The sequence below is a fragment of the Apus apus genome, chromosome 3 (genome assembly GCF_020740795.1).
Source record: "Apus apus isolate bApuApu2 chromosome 3, bApuApu2.pri.cur, whole genome shotgun sequence".
Taxonomy (NCBI): Eukaryota; Metazoa; Chordata; class Aves; order Apodiformes; family Apodidae; genus Apus; species Apus apus.
In genome coordinates, this window is record NC_067284.1 from 100,326,465 (window position 1) to 100,339,923 (window position 13,459).

Genomic DNA, 13,459 nt, shown 5'->3' on the forward strand with positions numbered 1-13,459 from the left:
GAAAATCACCATTTGTTCTGTGTTGGCAGCAAGCACTATATAAACCCTCTCTCCAAAAATTGACTGGACAAAGTGCTTTGAAGTGGACCACAAAAATCAGCCGTGCCCTGGGAGAGAGGTAGAGGGGCTGCCTGGGTCCAGGTGGAAACAGAGATGTCAATCTGTTGTCCTGGCTTCTACAAGGAAAATGTTTCACACCTCTCCAGTCTGGAGAGACCTGGATCTACCCAGGGTTAGCTGCTCTGCAAGACCTTCAGTTTGCTTCAGATCTTATACCACGATGCATCAGAGCAATGTGCTTGTTGTACCACAGTGGTTGCCTTAGGGTGAGAAGAATAGGTGGCAGATGGCTTGGGCACACCTGGAGCTGTTTGCAGGTGATTTGTTTCTCTCAGGCCATCCCTGAGTAAGTGAATGCACCCTCCTTCAAAATATGGGGACATTTACCCAAAGGTCAGGGAATGAGACAGGGGATGGACTTACAAGGGTTTTGAAGGACTGGCCTGTGTACAAGCTCTTCCCCTCCTGTCCATCAGATTGCTTCCCTCAGCTCTGCTGAAGTACTTTGCATTCCCTGGAGGTAAAGCAGGAGCAGGAGCAGGGACGGGCCACAGCAAAGGCTCTGAGTCTGCAAAGCAGGCCTGGGTTGTAGAGGGTGAATTGATCTCTTCGGGGAGAGAAGAATTTCATTTAAGGGACTTTCATTTGTAAACATTAAATTTGACAGGCCTTTTCTGTTAACATTCCATGTGGAGATCAGCTTTGGGAACTACATTTATGTTATCCTTCACACACTGGTGGAGGAAGCTGTGAAGCTGCTCTGGCTGGTAGGTGTGAGGGCAACTCGCTATGTGCAGGTCTCCCTGTCTTGCTCCACCTGGCACAGCAGCTCCTCTGACCTCAGGACCCTGCATGAAGCTCTGTGGTGCTTGACAGGAGCTCTCACATGCTCATTGTCTACTGCCTTTCCACAAATACAGACAAGCTTTGTACTCTGCAGCCATACAGTTACTCCAACAAGCCATAGCTTTATTAGAGTGCCTGCTATTAAATGGGGCATATTGTTCATAATGAAATAAGCTCTTTGAAATAAATTTTGGCAAAAATTAATTGTGATCCACACCATACAAGAGCTATAAAAAAATGAATGCTATCACAAGGGTAAAAAAAAAAAGAAACAAACCCCAATTGTTTTCCACATGGGCAGGAAGGCCTGTGCACACACCTTTCACATACAATGGCCATTATATTCCCACAGCTGTTAATAGATGGGAACTAATTAGATAGAGATACAGCATGTGTGCTAACAGACAGTCAATATGCCACCCATTACTGTATCTTTTCCTCCTGGGAAACTCAAAGCATTATACCCAGTGTACAGCTGTGCCCTATTTGTAATCTAAGCTTCTGGCTCAGCTAATCACCATACATTAAGCCCCTGTTTTCTTCACAAGTCACACATTTTCCAGATCAAACCCCATATCTTAATCATGCAACAGACTGAGCTCAGAAATACGTCTGCATGTAGTGCTGGAAGTCAGGGCAAGGCAGAACTGAATTGCATAGGTCCCCTAAGCCTGTGAGATGCTTAGCAGGCAGATACTTTTAGAAACATATTTAACAGACATACTGAAAAATAGATGCCCTTTGTCCCAGAAATCCTGCTGGGACCATCAGCAGGGGTGCTGCAGCTGCCAAGGAGCCTCTTCAGAAATTTTCTGGAGAACGAGATGCAGGATGATAATATTTCTGCAAGAACATAGGTGGACCCAAGGAATTTAGTAAAGAAATGACAGATATCATGGGAATCATAATTAACAGAAAATCAGCTACAGCAGTGAGTAAAAGACCGGTGATAAAAGAACTGGGCTGAGAGTAATTGATGGAGATTCCTATAAGTTTTGGCTCTAAACAAGTCTACAGACCAGTGTTTCTAGAGGAGCACGGAAATTATGGGCCTCGGGAGAACTTGAAAATCATCTACAGCATCTTCCCCTGCAAAAGCAGGGCAGCTCTCCTGCCCTTCTGGACGTATCTCTGTCTAACCAAATGTGTATTTTCTACCTTGGATTTCAAAGAATCCTAGAATGGTTTGGGTTGGAAGGGACCTTAGAGATCATCTAGTTCCCAACCCCCCTGCATGGGCAGAGACACCTCCCACCAGACCAGGCTGTGCAAAGCCCCATCCAACCTGCCCTTGAACAACTCCAGGGAGGGGACATCCACAACATCCCTGGACATCCTGTTTCAGTGTCTCACCACCTTCACACTAAAGATTTTTCTTCCTAATGTGTAACCTAAATTTCCCCTCTTCCAGTTTTAATCCATTACCCCTTGTCATATTGCTACAAGCCCTTGTAAGAAGTCCCTCCCCAGCTTTCCTGTAGCCCCTTCAGGTACTGGAAGGCTGCTATAAGGTCTCCCTGGAGCCTTTTCTTCTCCAGGATTAACAGCCCCAACTCAGCCTGTCTTCATAGGAGAGGTGCCCCAGCCCTCTAATCATCTTTGTTGCCCTCCTCTTGACTTGCTTCAACAGCTCCATATCCTTCCTCTGTTGGGAAGACTCTTCCTTCCAGACTTGGGCTGAGACCACCTGTCTCATTTCCATGACAGCCTGGGGTCAGTACTAACCAGGCCAGGTCTGATGTGGTTAAGCAAACAGGTTTTAGGGTGAATTCAACAGTGGATATAGCCGTAATGTGCATCTGCAAAGAGCTGTGCTACGACACAGCCTTGTCCCCTGCAAATGTGAAACAGTATCCGCTGGGGAAAGTGGCAGAGCGACCATGCTTTACAGGCGTGTTTTCCACCAAAATCCATCACTGAAATATCCCAACCCTTTGACTCCCAGCCTTAGGCCCTCTTTTTCACTAGATCATAAGACTAGTATCCAGGATACCAGCTTGTAATTTGCCTCTGTCAATGAATCAGTAGAATCAATATCATGCATTTAACATCAAACATGGATGACTTATCATAATGTCCTGGTAGAACAAGTACTGTTGTTGCTGTGTCTCTGATGTGCCCAGGTTGGATGGGAGTCAGCACAGACCCTGAAGAGGTACAGGGAGAGCAGAAGTAGATTTTTCCTGAATTTTTTTATCTCTTCATTTGAATTAAAGTTTACTACTTGGAGACATAATTCTTACCAGGAGATGTTTTAAGCAAGGCTTTATATTACACATTGTCATACGTTACAAAATTATTACATAACACTGCTTCTTCTGTAGAAGTCGAATGCTTAGATTCTCACGAAGTAGTTGGCACCAGCAAAGTGTGTCTACATCTGCTTGAAGACAGTAAACTGTTGCCATTAGTTTTTAAAAAAATATACAAAAACATTTCCCTGAATCTTGGCTATTCCACTCCATCATCTTTTAACTATTCTAAGTGTAACTTGATCTGGTGGTGCATCTTTAAACTGCAAAGTCTAAGGTCTCTGAGCACTCAAAGGGCAGTCTGTACGCACTGCCCTTTAAGGGTAAGAAGAATCTGCCTACACTGCAGCCCCCTCTCCACATCACTCCTCACACTGGTGATGCTAGATGGAACCTTTACCTGGCAAGTGTCTCATCTTTTCCGTACATAACAGCTACAAGGGCTTTCTGGTAAGGAAAAAAAAAACAACGTAGCTCCTCTAAAAGGAAAGAGGAAGCCAGAATTTTCATAGTGTCTTAGTCCTGCCCCATGATGCTTCTTCCTGTCTCTGAATTTCCACCTGCCCCTGCTGCGTATATAAGGCAGCACACGTGGGGTAGAACTGTTTAGTCGCCTGCTGCCGTCCAAAGGATTAGTAGCAGTGGAAAGTGATGCTGTTTCTCCTTTCCTCTGCAGTTCACGGGAGGTGAAAGAGCTCTGGCTGGATTCACTCCTTGGGTAAGTACTGCCCGGGATTAAATCTGTTACGCTGCTGTTGAAGCCGGCAGGGAGCTCCAGGTGCAGCTGTGCAGAGATGTACAGGAATATAGTTGGGGGAGAGGTGCTCCCACTGCTAAGTGTAGCTGGTGGGCAGAGCTGGCTGTCTCACTTAGCCTTGTGTTTGCAAATTAACAACAACCACATGCAGCTGTCACCACTTGCTCATTTTTTGTAAAGATTAAAAATGGAAAGCTGCTTTTTTTTTTTTTTTTTTCTGTTTTAATCAAGAGACAGATAGAGCAGCAAGGCTGAGTGCCTTCCAGAGCAGGGCTTTATGATCGACTTATGTGGGATATCTTGCTGGTTCTGGATTGTGCTGAAATGCTAAACTGGCTTGCAGGGGAGAAAGACAAGAAGGGTGCAGTTTTACAAAGCTCTTTCTTTGTCTGTTCCCTCAATAAACAGGCAAGCAAAAGGATCAAAGGAAACCAGATTGTCCAGAGCTCCCCCGATCAAACTTCTAATGAAAGTGTTAAGCAGCTGTAATACTGTGAGTGTCTTTATTGCTTCAGCTCTGTCAACAGAGTGACTTTGAAAAGCTCTGATTTCTAAACCGTAGCATTCAATGACTCACATAGTGTCTTTGTTTTCTTGCCTAGTCAAAGACACTAAATGCTGAGAACATGGAGAGTCTGATTGAGTGCCAGTCAGAGGTAAGCACCCACTACATTTCCCTCATTCCTTCTTGGGTTCTTATATGAGATATCTTAGCAAAGTGGGAGTGGCCCCTGTAGGAGCTGCCCAGTGCCTACCCAGGGCAGAACCCTGTGAAGGAAACTCCATGCAGCACCGTGCAAAAGGAGCTGGGCACCTCTATGAGCAGTCAGCACGTTTTCTGGGCTCCTAGGGAGCGTTGCTCAGGAATCTGGCAGGCTGCAAAGCCATCAAGCCTTCCTGGAGGAGTCTGGCAGGACACCTCCTGTGCCAGGGGAAGACACAGAAGAACAAGCTGTGTCCATCTGGGGCTTCTCTGGATCAAAAGAGCAGCCTGAAGGGGCATGGGGTTGTGACCTGCTGGGCAGGTCAGGGGTGGCTGGCTGCATGGTTTACCACAAACTGCTCTATCGGGCAGTGGGGCAGTGTCACTCGGGGACTGAGGCGCCTCTTCAGCAGGTGCTGGACTTGCTCTGCGTATTTGCCGGAGCCTCCCGCGGGTTTCTCAGGAGCTGCAGTGACCCGTGGGTGGCTTGTGCTGCTGGTGGCAGCTCTGTAACCCCAACACGCTTCTTGCAGGCTGATGCCAAGAAATGCCCCCCGCTGGTCCCAGCAGGTACTGAAGATGGACTTTGCCACTCAGCTGGTGAGTTTCAAAAACAAACTGAGGAACTGCCTTCTGATACAATGATTGCAGGCTGGGGTTCTGCAAAACCACACAAGACTGCCCCCTTCACCTCCCTGAGAGGACGCACAGCCCTCAGCCCCAGCCAGGACATGGCTTAAGCCATGAAGTGCACTCACTTGCCTTTCCCTTAAGCTGAGTGGCAGAGGTGACAGTGCTGAGTGCCAGAGACCTTGTATCCTTGTTCCCTGGTCCTCCGAGCTGCGTTTCGTTGTTTTCCCTGGCAGCAATGGGAAGTAAATGTGCTCCTTTCTCACTCGAGCCTCACCACTGAGGTGTGGCCCTGCAAGCGAGCACCGAGTCATGCCAGCAGTGGTTGCACACCACCACAAACAAACCCTCTTGGCAGCAGCAGCAGCAGCACTTGCTTTCTCTCACCATGCAAAACCTCAGTACCTGTAAGCAACCCAGAAGAGACCTTTAGCAGGACAGGGTCAGACTTGGAGCAGACCATCATATCAGACCATTTTTGAGGAGTATAAGAACCAAGCATTTTATATGACACTATAATTTTAGGTGACTTTCTCATCACTTTTAACCCCTCCCTACCAAGGGCTTGTGCTAAGCCACAAATACAGGTACTGATTTTCTCATCTGCATAAGACAACTTCATTTTGGAGTGGAAGGCAAGTCTCTTATAGAAAATCTGCAGAAGGCTACTCCTTTAGAAAGCTTTCTAGCAAAAGGATCCTTCTCTCAATCTTTCTGAAAGGGGAAAAAAGCCACCCCTCATCACAATACAACTATCATCTCCCAATTCCTAGCATGCCCTTCTCCTCAAGATGCAGATGCAAACAAAACCCATGCTAAGAAATTTCTGACCCTGAAGCCAGTGAGGCACTACTGTGATGCTCCCATCCTCTGGAACAAGTATCACCTTCCATTGGTTGGTGGCAGTGGGCAAGCACTAGCTCTAGCAGGATCACCATAATTAGAGCTGGCTCTGAAGCTGGCAGAGCTGGAGCCATGTGTTTTCATTTCAGCCTGTGAAAGAGGCTGAAAAGCTGGAGCCCCTAGATCCACTTGTGTCCTAAGGCTGGGGCACAGTCAGACAGCCTAGAGAAAACTCTTCTCTTTGCCAGCTGCCCAAGTGACATTTGTGCCTTAGTTATCACAGAAACCACTGCAATAGCAAAAATCTCTATAAATGCTGTTATATCTGTATATTACATGTTCCCACTCTCTAAGAAGAAACAGTGACTAGAACGTAAAAAAACCCACCCCAAAACAGGAAAGGTGGTGTCCTTAGAGGGATGGTCACAGTTTTACTGTTTAGGCAGTTGTTTCCTTAGTAACCATTTAGTTATCTTTCAGTTTCTTCTTGTTTAGTTTGAACTGTTTCAAATACATCTCTGCACTTCACACAGATGAAAGGCCACATACTGTACTCTGTTTTTTTTTTAAGTTGATTTTTTTTGCTTTCCTTTTACTTGCAGCAGATGGAAGAAAGAAAAGAAAGAAGGTGATATCACAGTCATTTACTCTGAGACGAAGCTCTACCAACGGGAATTCCCCAGGGCAGCTAGATGGAGGTGCCAAAATTGCTCTGTTTGGCCAGCCTCTGGCTATCATCTGTGGAGAAGACAACACACTGCCTCAACCAGTCCAGGTAAGCAAGCATGATGATACATTTATCATACCTCTGACTTCCAGTGGGAGACAAGATCTTGTGCTGCAGCAATGAGGAGATGAGTGATTTTGGTGTTTCCCTTCCACACACACTTCTGATAAGCTCAGGGCCCATCCCAGACACAGAAAGGGTCAGATCTGTGGATTTTGTCCAGCCCACCCAACTTTCACTGAAATTAACTTTGAGTGGAGACAACCCATGACCAGGAATAGGAGAAGATCTGCTTCTGTATTTCCCAAAAAAAAGTGTTCAGCTACGGACTGACACCAACAAATACCTAAACACTATCTTCCAGATAAAAACAGTCTTGTGACAGTTCTCCCACTCTGTTGGCTTTTCTAATAGTCAAGTTTTTGTCTGTTCTGAGCAATATTTGCCTGGCTTGAGAAGGAAGGGATTTGAATCAAGACTTAAGCCACCCCTCGTTTCCTTCTGGATGGCAGTAGAGATGACTCCACTGAAGTTATCCAGTCTGCAGTCACCAGTCCAAAAAGAGGAAAATCAAGTTATTGCTCGTGTAATCTACTCAGAGCAAGAACTAGATACTGACATAATTAGAGCACAATGTACCTCCAGACAATTTTTCTTCAGTTTCTAAAGAGGTGTTCACCTGCTAAGGGCCCTTTCTTCACCCAAGTAACTGTTATCACATTCCTGTCCATTTTTTTTCCTCTGCAGGATCTCCTAGCTGTGTTATATATGAAAGGACCTTCCACTGAAGGGATATTCAGAAAAGCTGCAAATGAGAAAGCACGAAAGGAGTTGAAGGAGGAGCTAAACAAAGGCGAGAATGTTGATTTGAAAAGCAAATCTGTGCACCTGCTGGCAGTGGTCTTGAAGGTGAGCTTCTCTCATCTACAGTGATGGAAGGAAACAACCTGTATGGAGTTCAGAGTTGACCTGGCTTTGACTCCAAGCTAAAGCCAGGGCAAAGCCAGACTAAATGTTTTAGGAGTACAAAAGATTAGCATTTTATTTTTCCATCTTGATTCTAGTCCAACTAGTGTTGTGATTTCCTGCATGCCCACAGGAAACTCAGTTCATCCTCTTCCTCAGCATCCTCTGCAAGGGGGAATACTGAGATTCATGGGTGAACTAGAAGTAGCAAAGAGCTTGATCCTGCTCCTAAACAAATGCAAGTGTATTTGTGCATTGCACTGCTCTGAAAGTGCTGGAAGTGCACTGCACTGAGGTGCTCATGGTCAGGTATCTCAAGTCAACCTTCCTCCCAGTGAGTCCATGTCACGGTGGTGCTCCCTCTGTGCTCAGGGGTAGTCTCATCTACATCTCTTGCTCCTGCAGGACTTCCTCCGAAATATCCCCTCCAAACTCCTCTCCACCGACCTCTATGAGAAGTGGATGCAAGCTCTGGAGAAGCCAAGCAAACAGGACAAAATTGAAGAATTGAAAGAGTAAGTTTTGCAACCAGGAAGTTTTGCAACCAGCCCCAATGTGATGGAGTGGCTGGTAGTGGTGGTTTCTCATGAAAGCCAGACTCTCACTTAGAAGCCTCTCATTTATGTCAGGTTGCTGTTGTGCCATGGGCTTTGCTTTATAGGGCTGCAGCAGCAGCACTTTAGAAGGGGCAGATGTGGAGGCTGACTGGGAGTGCTTTGAAAGCTGCACAGCACAACCACAGGCTTTCCATGCCTTCAGGAAGCCTCCAGTGACATCTCCTGATGTCATCTCACCTACTCAAAGACACAGTCTGCTGGAAGGCTTGCCTTTCAGGGAAGAACTCATAATTTAAGATATTTTAATTAACCACACTCAACTGCCATTGGGGATTTCTGAGTGATGCTTCTGCTAAGAGGCGATCAGCAGCACACACGTGCCTCTCTCTGGAGGAAGTGTCATCTGCCTGAGTTTCATTGAGACTTGCTCAAATCAAGAAGTAGTAGCTGCTGCACCATGAATTAACATCACGTTTTGTTTGTGTTCATGCAGGGTGGCTGACAAACTGCCTAGACCAAACCACGCCTTGCTCAAGCACTTGCTCTCTCTGCTCCAGCACATCAGCCAAAACGCTGAGACCAACAGGATGGACTCCAGCAACTTGGCCATCTGTGTTGGCCCAAATATGCTGAGCCCAGAGACAGACAGCACGCTCCCTCTGGAAGTGCAGAAGGAGATGAATGACAAGGTGTGTTGGACTCACGGAGCAGCCACCCGCTTTGGGGCAGCTCAGAGCCATCCACAGGGATCCCACTGCCATTGCAGAACCTCAACAAAACAGCACCCCTGGACACTGGGGCTGCCCCTCAGCTCAGGTGCCCACCATGTGATAGGCAAGGTTGCCCCTTGTCTCTCCACCTCTGAGCAAAAGTAGCAGTTGCCCTGCAGTCCCTCACATTGTAGCACAGCTCCTGGATACTTTGCAGGCAAAGATTGAGGGGCACCCAGTAGGCATTGCCACCTGCAGGCCCTCTGGACAGCAAGGCAAAGGTCTGGCTGATGGTGTTTTCTCTGCTTTGGGACACATAATTCATCTGCAGCATCAGACTTCATCCTCCAGAGTGGACTCATCCTCTGACTTTAAGCTAGAATTTTGGCAGGAGCCACCCTGCCCCATGCTGCCCTTTATACAAAAACAGCAGGCAGGGGCAGGAAAGACTGTTCAATAGCTTTCCAGCCCTTTTATCTGAAATAAACTGCTTTCTGTGTGCAGGTGACAGTGTTGGTGGAGTTCCTCATAAACAACTGCTCAGAAATATTTGGGGAGGACATTGCCTTGCCTGTCTGTGCCATGGCTGAGTCACTGGAGCACACAGACAGCTCCACAGGTATGAGAATGGAGTGGGTATGTCACTGACCGGGGCTGCTGGGCTAAGTTCTTTAATTTTATGTGGAAATACATCTGTGGAAACACAGAAAGTTGTTTGCTTTCATCCTCAGATGGTCAGTGAAAACTAACAGGTGCCTTCTCCCCACAGAACACCTATGTGCTGCTCATCAGAATGACTCTGCCTATGACAGCCCAGATCCTGAAGCTGATGCCAGCCCGTGTATGTCTCAGATGGAGCAGACCAAAGGGAGGAGCACTAGTGTGAGCCAAAGACACCCGACACACATCTCTGCCTCTTCACTGACTAATTTCAGAAATGACATCAGCACAATGGACAGGAGGTACTCAGAGCCAGACTTGTCCTTCCAGAACCACCTTGAAGGCAAGATAATGAAACAGAAGCTAAACAGAAGTGAAGACAGTTTTCCAGTTCATCAGAAACAGCTAGGGTTGGAGGCACTGGAGGAACGGCTTGCAATCCTACCTTCACAGTTATCAACTGACTCTCTACCCAAAACATCCTCCAGTTGCTCCCTGGAGAGCTCTGACGGCTCAGTCTTCACCAGCTCCCCAGTAATTTCACCTTCTAGTCCCAAGAAAACCTTTTTAGTTAGACCCCAGTCCTTTTCCACCAAGGCCACTGAAGACTGCAGTACACCTAACAGAGAGATCAAAAAGCATTCCATGTCGTTCTCTTTTGCAAAAAGCAGGAAAACACTAATAAAAACCCAGAGTTGGGGGCCTGGAAAAAACATATTTTTTCAGAGAGACAGTTTCACAAAGAAAGAAGATCAGTTCTCCTGCAGAGTTGTCCAGCAGAACAGTCCTGAAGATGACAAACCATTGCCTGTGGTGCATCAGCAAAGGCCTCGTTTCAGGTCAGCTGATGACGTGTTCAGAGAGGTAGACCAGAGGAATCCTGGAAGACCACCCTCTTATGAAGAGGCTACTAAAAACTGCCTGGCCACTACAGTTCCCTCCCACAATCTCACAGTTCAAACTATGAGATTAAAGGTGTCAAACCAGGACACTTGGCTGCCTCATCCATGCAGCAGTTGTGCACAGGACACAGCACATACAGCTCTAAGGGATCTACCCAGTGGCAGAGTTTCTGCAGGAAAGGATTCTGATGTGGAAACTGAAATCCTCAGTGTCGCTGTGGGAATAAACTCCCGTGTGAGTTTGCCCGTGACCCCAGGAGTCTACCGATTGAGAGCCATGTCTGAATCCTATCAAAAGAACAAACTTGAGTATGTGGCTAAGAGGTGCAGCCAGCCAGTTTTTGAGGTAGACCAGATCCAGTATGCCAAGGAATCCTATGTTTAGAAAGCCTATCCCTCCTCTTCGCACTGTACAAATTAAATAGTGTAAAAATAGACGTCTTGCTAATCCTTTGTAAAATTTAATTTCGAGAGACCAAGAATAAGCTAGTTCTGCATGAACTTTTTTTCTCTTGAAGCTCTCCTGAAGTGTCTGTCAGTTTGATATGTCACACTTGTTCACCACAAGAGGTGGTGGTGAGCAAGACCTCTGTATTATTATGTAAACATGTACATAAATATGCTGTACATAACCTGTTGTGTGGGAAAACCAGCTCATAGTTTATAAATGGTGTTGTATTTCCAACCTGAAAGGACAATTAAAAGGTTGGCAGGTTCAAAACCTGTCTCACCTTAATTTCTTTTCTGTATGGTCACAGACTCCATGCCCTTTGTCATGTGTGCCAGGCTGATGGAATGCTTTGCTGATTTCCTGCATTAAGAAGAGGGCTGACAGTTACTCTAACTGGGGAGTAGCTGTTCTGCCATCGAGGCCACTTCAGCACTGTTCCATAAACCCCCTCTATCTGCTGCCATTCCCTCTTCCTGCTTGCTGGTGATGAGAATGATCTGACCCCTAACCAATATTAGGGTTGTGTACCAAGCTTGGGTTTAGAGCCACTGAAGCACTTACAGATTTGTGTCAGGTAAACCTCATGTGGCCTGAGGTGTTTTATTCTAAATAAACTGGATGGGCTAAGCAGAAATAAAGAGTATTCTCAGGTTTGCTTTTATGAGGGGAAAAAAATCCAAGCAACAAAAACTTTTGAAAGGAAACATTCTGGATTCCAGATTTAAACAGATAAAGCTGCAGCTCACTCAAACAAAACAAAACAAGAAAATAAAACAAACAAAACAAAAACAACAACAACACCAAAAAAAAAAAAAAGGAAAAAAAACCCACAACAAACATGGTGTCTTTAGAACCTTGTAAAAATATCTGGAAGTGCAATGTGTTTATCCATGTAGGAACTTACTTTGATTAGCACTTACGCCCTTTTTTATGGCTCAGCATAGCCTTGAACCAGGAGCAGGGAGACTTTTTTCTCCTATGTAACTTCACTACAATAAAACATTTTTCTGCATGAATGCTAAACTGTCCATTGTCTGGCTTCAAAACATCCAGTCACTACATGTACTGTACCTACTTTTATACTATTCCATACGTACAGCAGGTCTGCTTGAATAACATGGCATATCTAAGTAGTGGGAAGGAAAGTAAATGACCAGCAGTAAGAGGCTGCAGGCTGGATTTTGGGAACATATCCCTCTCTGTAGGAAAACAAGTTACACTGCCATGTAATGGTGGTTATAAGTGAGGTGCAGAGGGAGCTGCAAAGACATGACGCTGCTCCAAAAGTGGAGCAGATTAGAAAATATCATACCAGCATCTCGTGTATGATCTTATCCAGGTGTTGGTGTTCACAGGACACAGAGAAAGGGGAAGGAGAGTACCTGGCCTGACAGGAGAAGTTATATGAGAAGGACCACACTGGTAGGTTGCAACTAGAGAAAAAGCCACCCCATTCAGCCCTCTAAGCGCTGTGCTTCCAAGGCAGCTGAATGAGAGGCCTCTGCTGCAAGCTGCAAAAGGCATAGGCATAGGCAATTTTCTGGAATCTGAGTCACAGAATCACAGAACTGAGATCCTTTTGTCCAACCTCCCTACTCAAGCAGGGTCAGCTAAAGCAGGCTGCCCAGGACCACGTCCAGATGGCTTTTGAATATTTCCACAGATGAGGATACTGCAACATCTCTGGGCAACCTGTTCCTGTGTTTGAACACCCCCACAGTGAAAAACTGTCTCCTTGCATTCAGATGGAATTCCATCTGTTTCAATTTGTGCCCATTGCTTCTTGTTCTGTGTCGAGTAGAAGTAGCAGCTTTCTTCTGTAAAAAACACAAGCATCTTGCCCTCATGGCACAACAAGCGTGATGAGATAATCCACGTGCCATGGAAAGGCTCAGAAGCCACAGAACTGAACACATGAACTTCAAAATGTACTCAAACAACAACATGACTTCTTCTTTGATAAGTAAGTGACTCATTCTTTTTGACTGTGGCAAGATCTAGAATACCAAGAACAGGAACTGCTTTTTTCCTGTCCTGTAACCACACCAGAAAACCCAGGGACAGTAAGCAGAGGTAACCTTTGCCAGAGGTAAGAAAAATCTCTCTTTAGGTCCAAGGTGTCCAAAGGCAGACACAGCAATCACACTCAGAAAGCTTACCTGGGCTTTAAATATTCCATACAGAGGAGCCTAAATCTTTCAGCTCCTGGGTAAGAAAGCCCATTTGAAACTTCTTGCAAGACATTTCAATAGAGAGAGAAAAAGAGAGAGGAGCTCTACATGTTTTACAAACAAGAGGTAAGGTGAAAGAGTTCTGTAAGAGTGGCCCAGTTCTGCTCACCTTGCTTTTGCACTTCCAGTTCAGAAAACACCATGATTAAACAAAACCTGAATGT

General features: G+C 45.9%; 1 protein-coding gene across 1 annotated transcript in view; it reads left to right on the forward strand.

Annotated features, from left to right (window-relative positions):
• TAGAP (T cell activation RhoGTPase activating protein) overlaps nt 1–11,846 on the forward strand; it is a 56,816-nt gene extending 44,970 nt beyond the window's left edge. The window contains exons 3-12 of the mRNA XM_051615661.1: nt 3,835–3,876; nt 4,324–4,408; nt 4,518–4,571; nt 5,152–5,218; nt 6,694–6,866; nt 7,566–7,727; nt 8,190–8,299; nt 8,835–9,030; nt 9,556–9,670; nt 9,821–11,846. Coding sequence (XP_051471621.1) covers nt 4,382–4,408; nt 4,518–4,571; nt 5,152–5,218; nt 6,694–6,866; nt 7,566–7,727; nt 8,190–8,299; nt 8,835–9,030; nt 9,556–9,670; nt 9,821–10,998 — 2,082 coding nt within the window. The 5' untranslated portion in view covers nt 3,835–3,876; nt 4,324–4,381 and the 3' untranslated portion in view covers nt 10,999–11,846. The remainder of the gene's footprint in view (nt 1–3,834; nt 3,877–4,323; nt 4,409–4,517; nt 4,572–5,151; nt 5,219–6,693; nt 6,867–7,565; nt 7,728–8,189; nt 8,300–8,834; nt 9,031–9,555; nt 9,671–9,820) is intronic.
• The last annotated feature ends 1,613 nt before the right edge of the window (nt 11,847–13,459 follow it).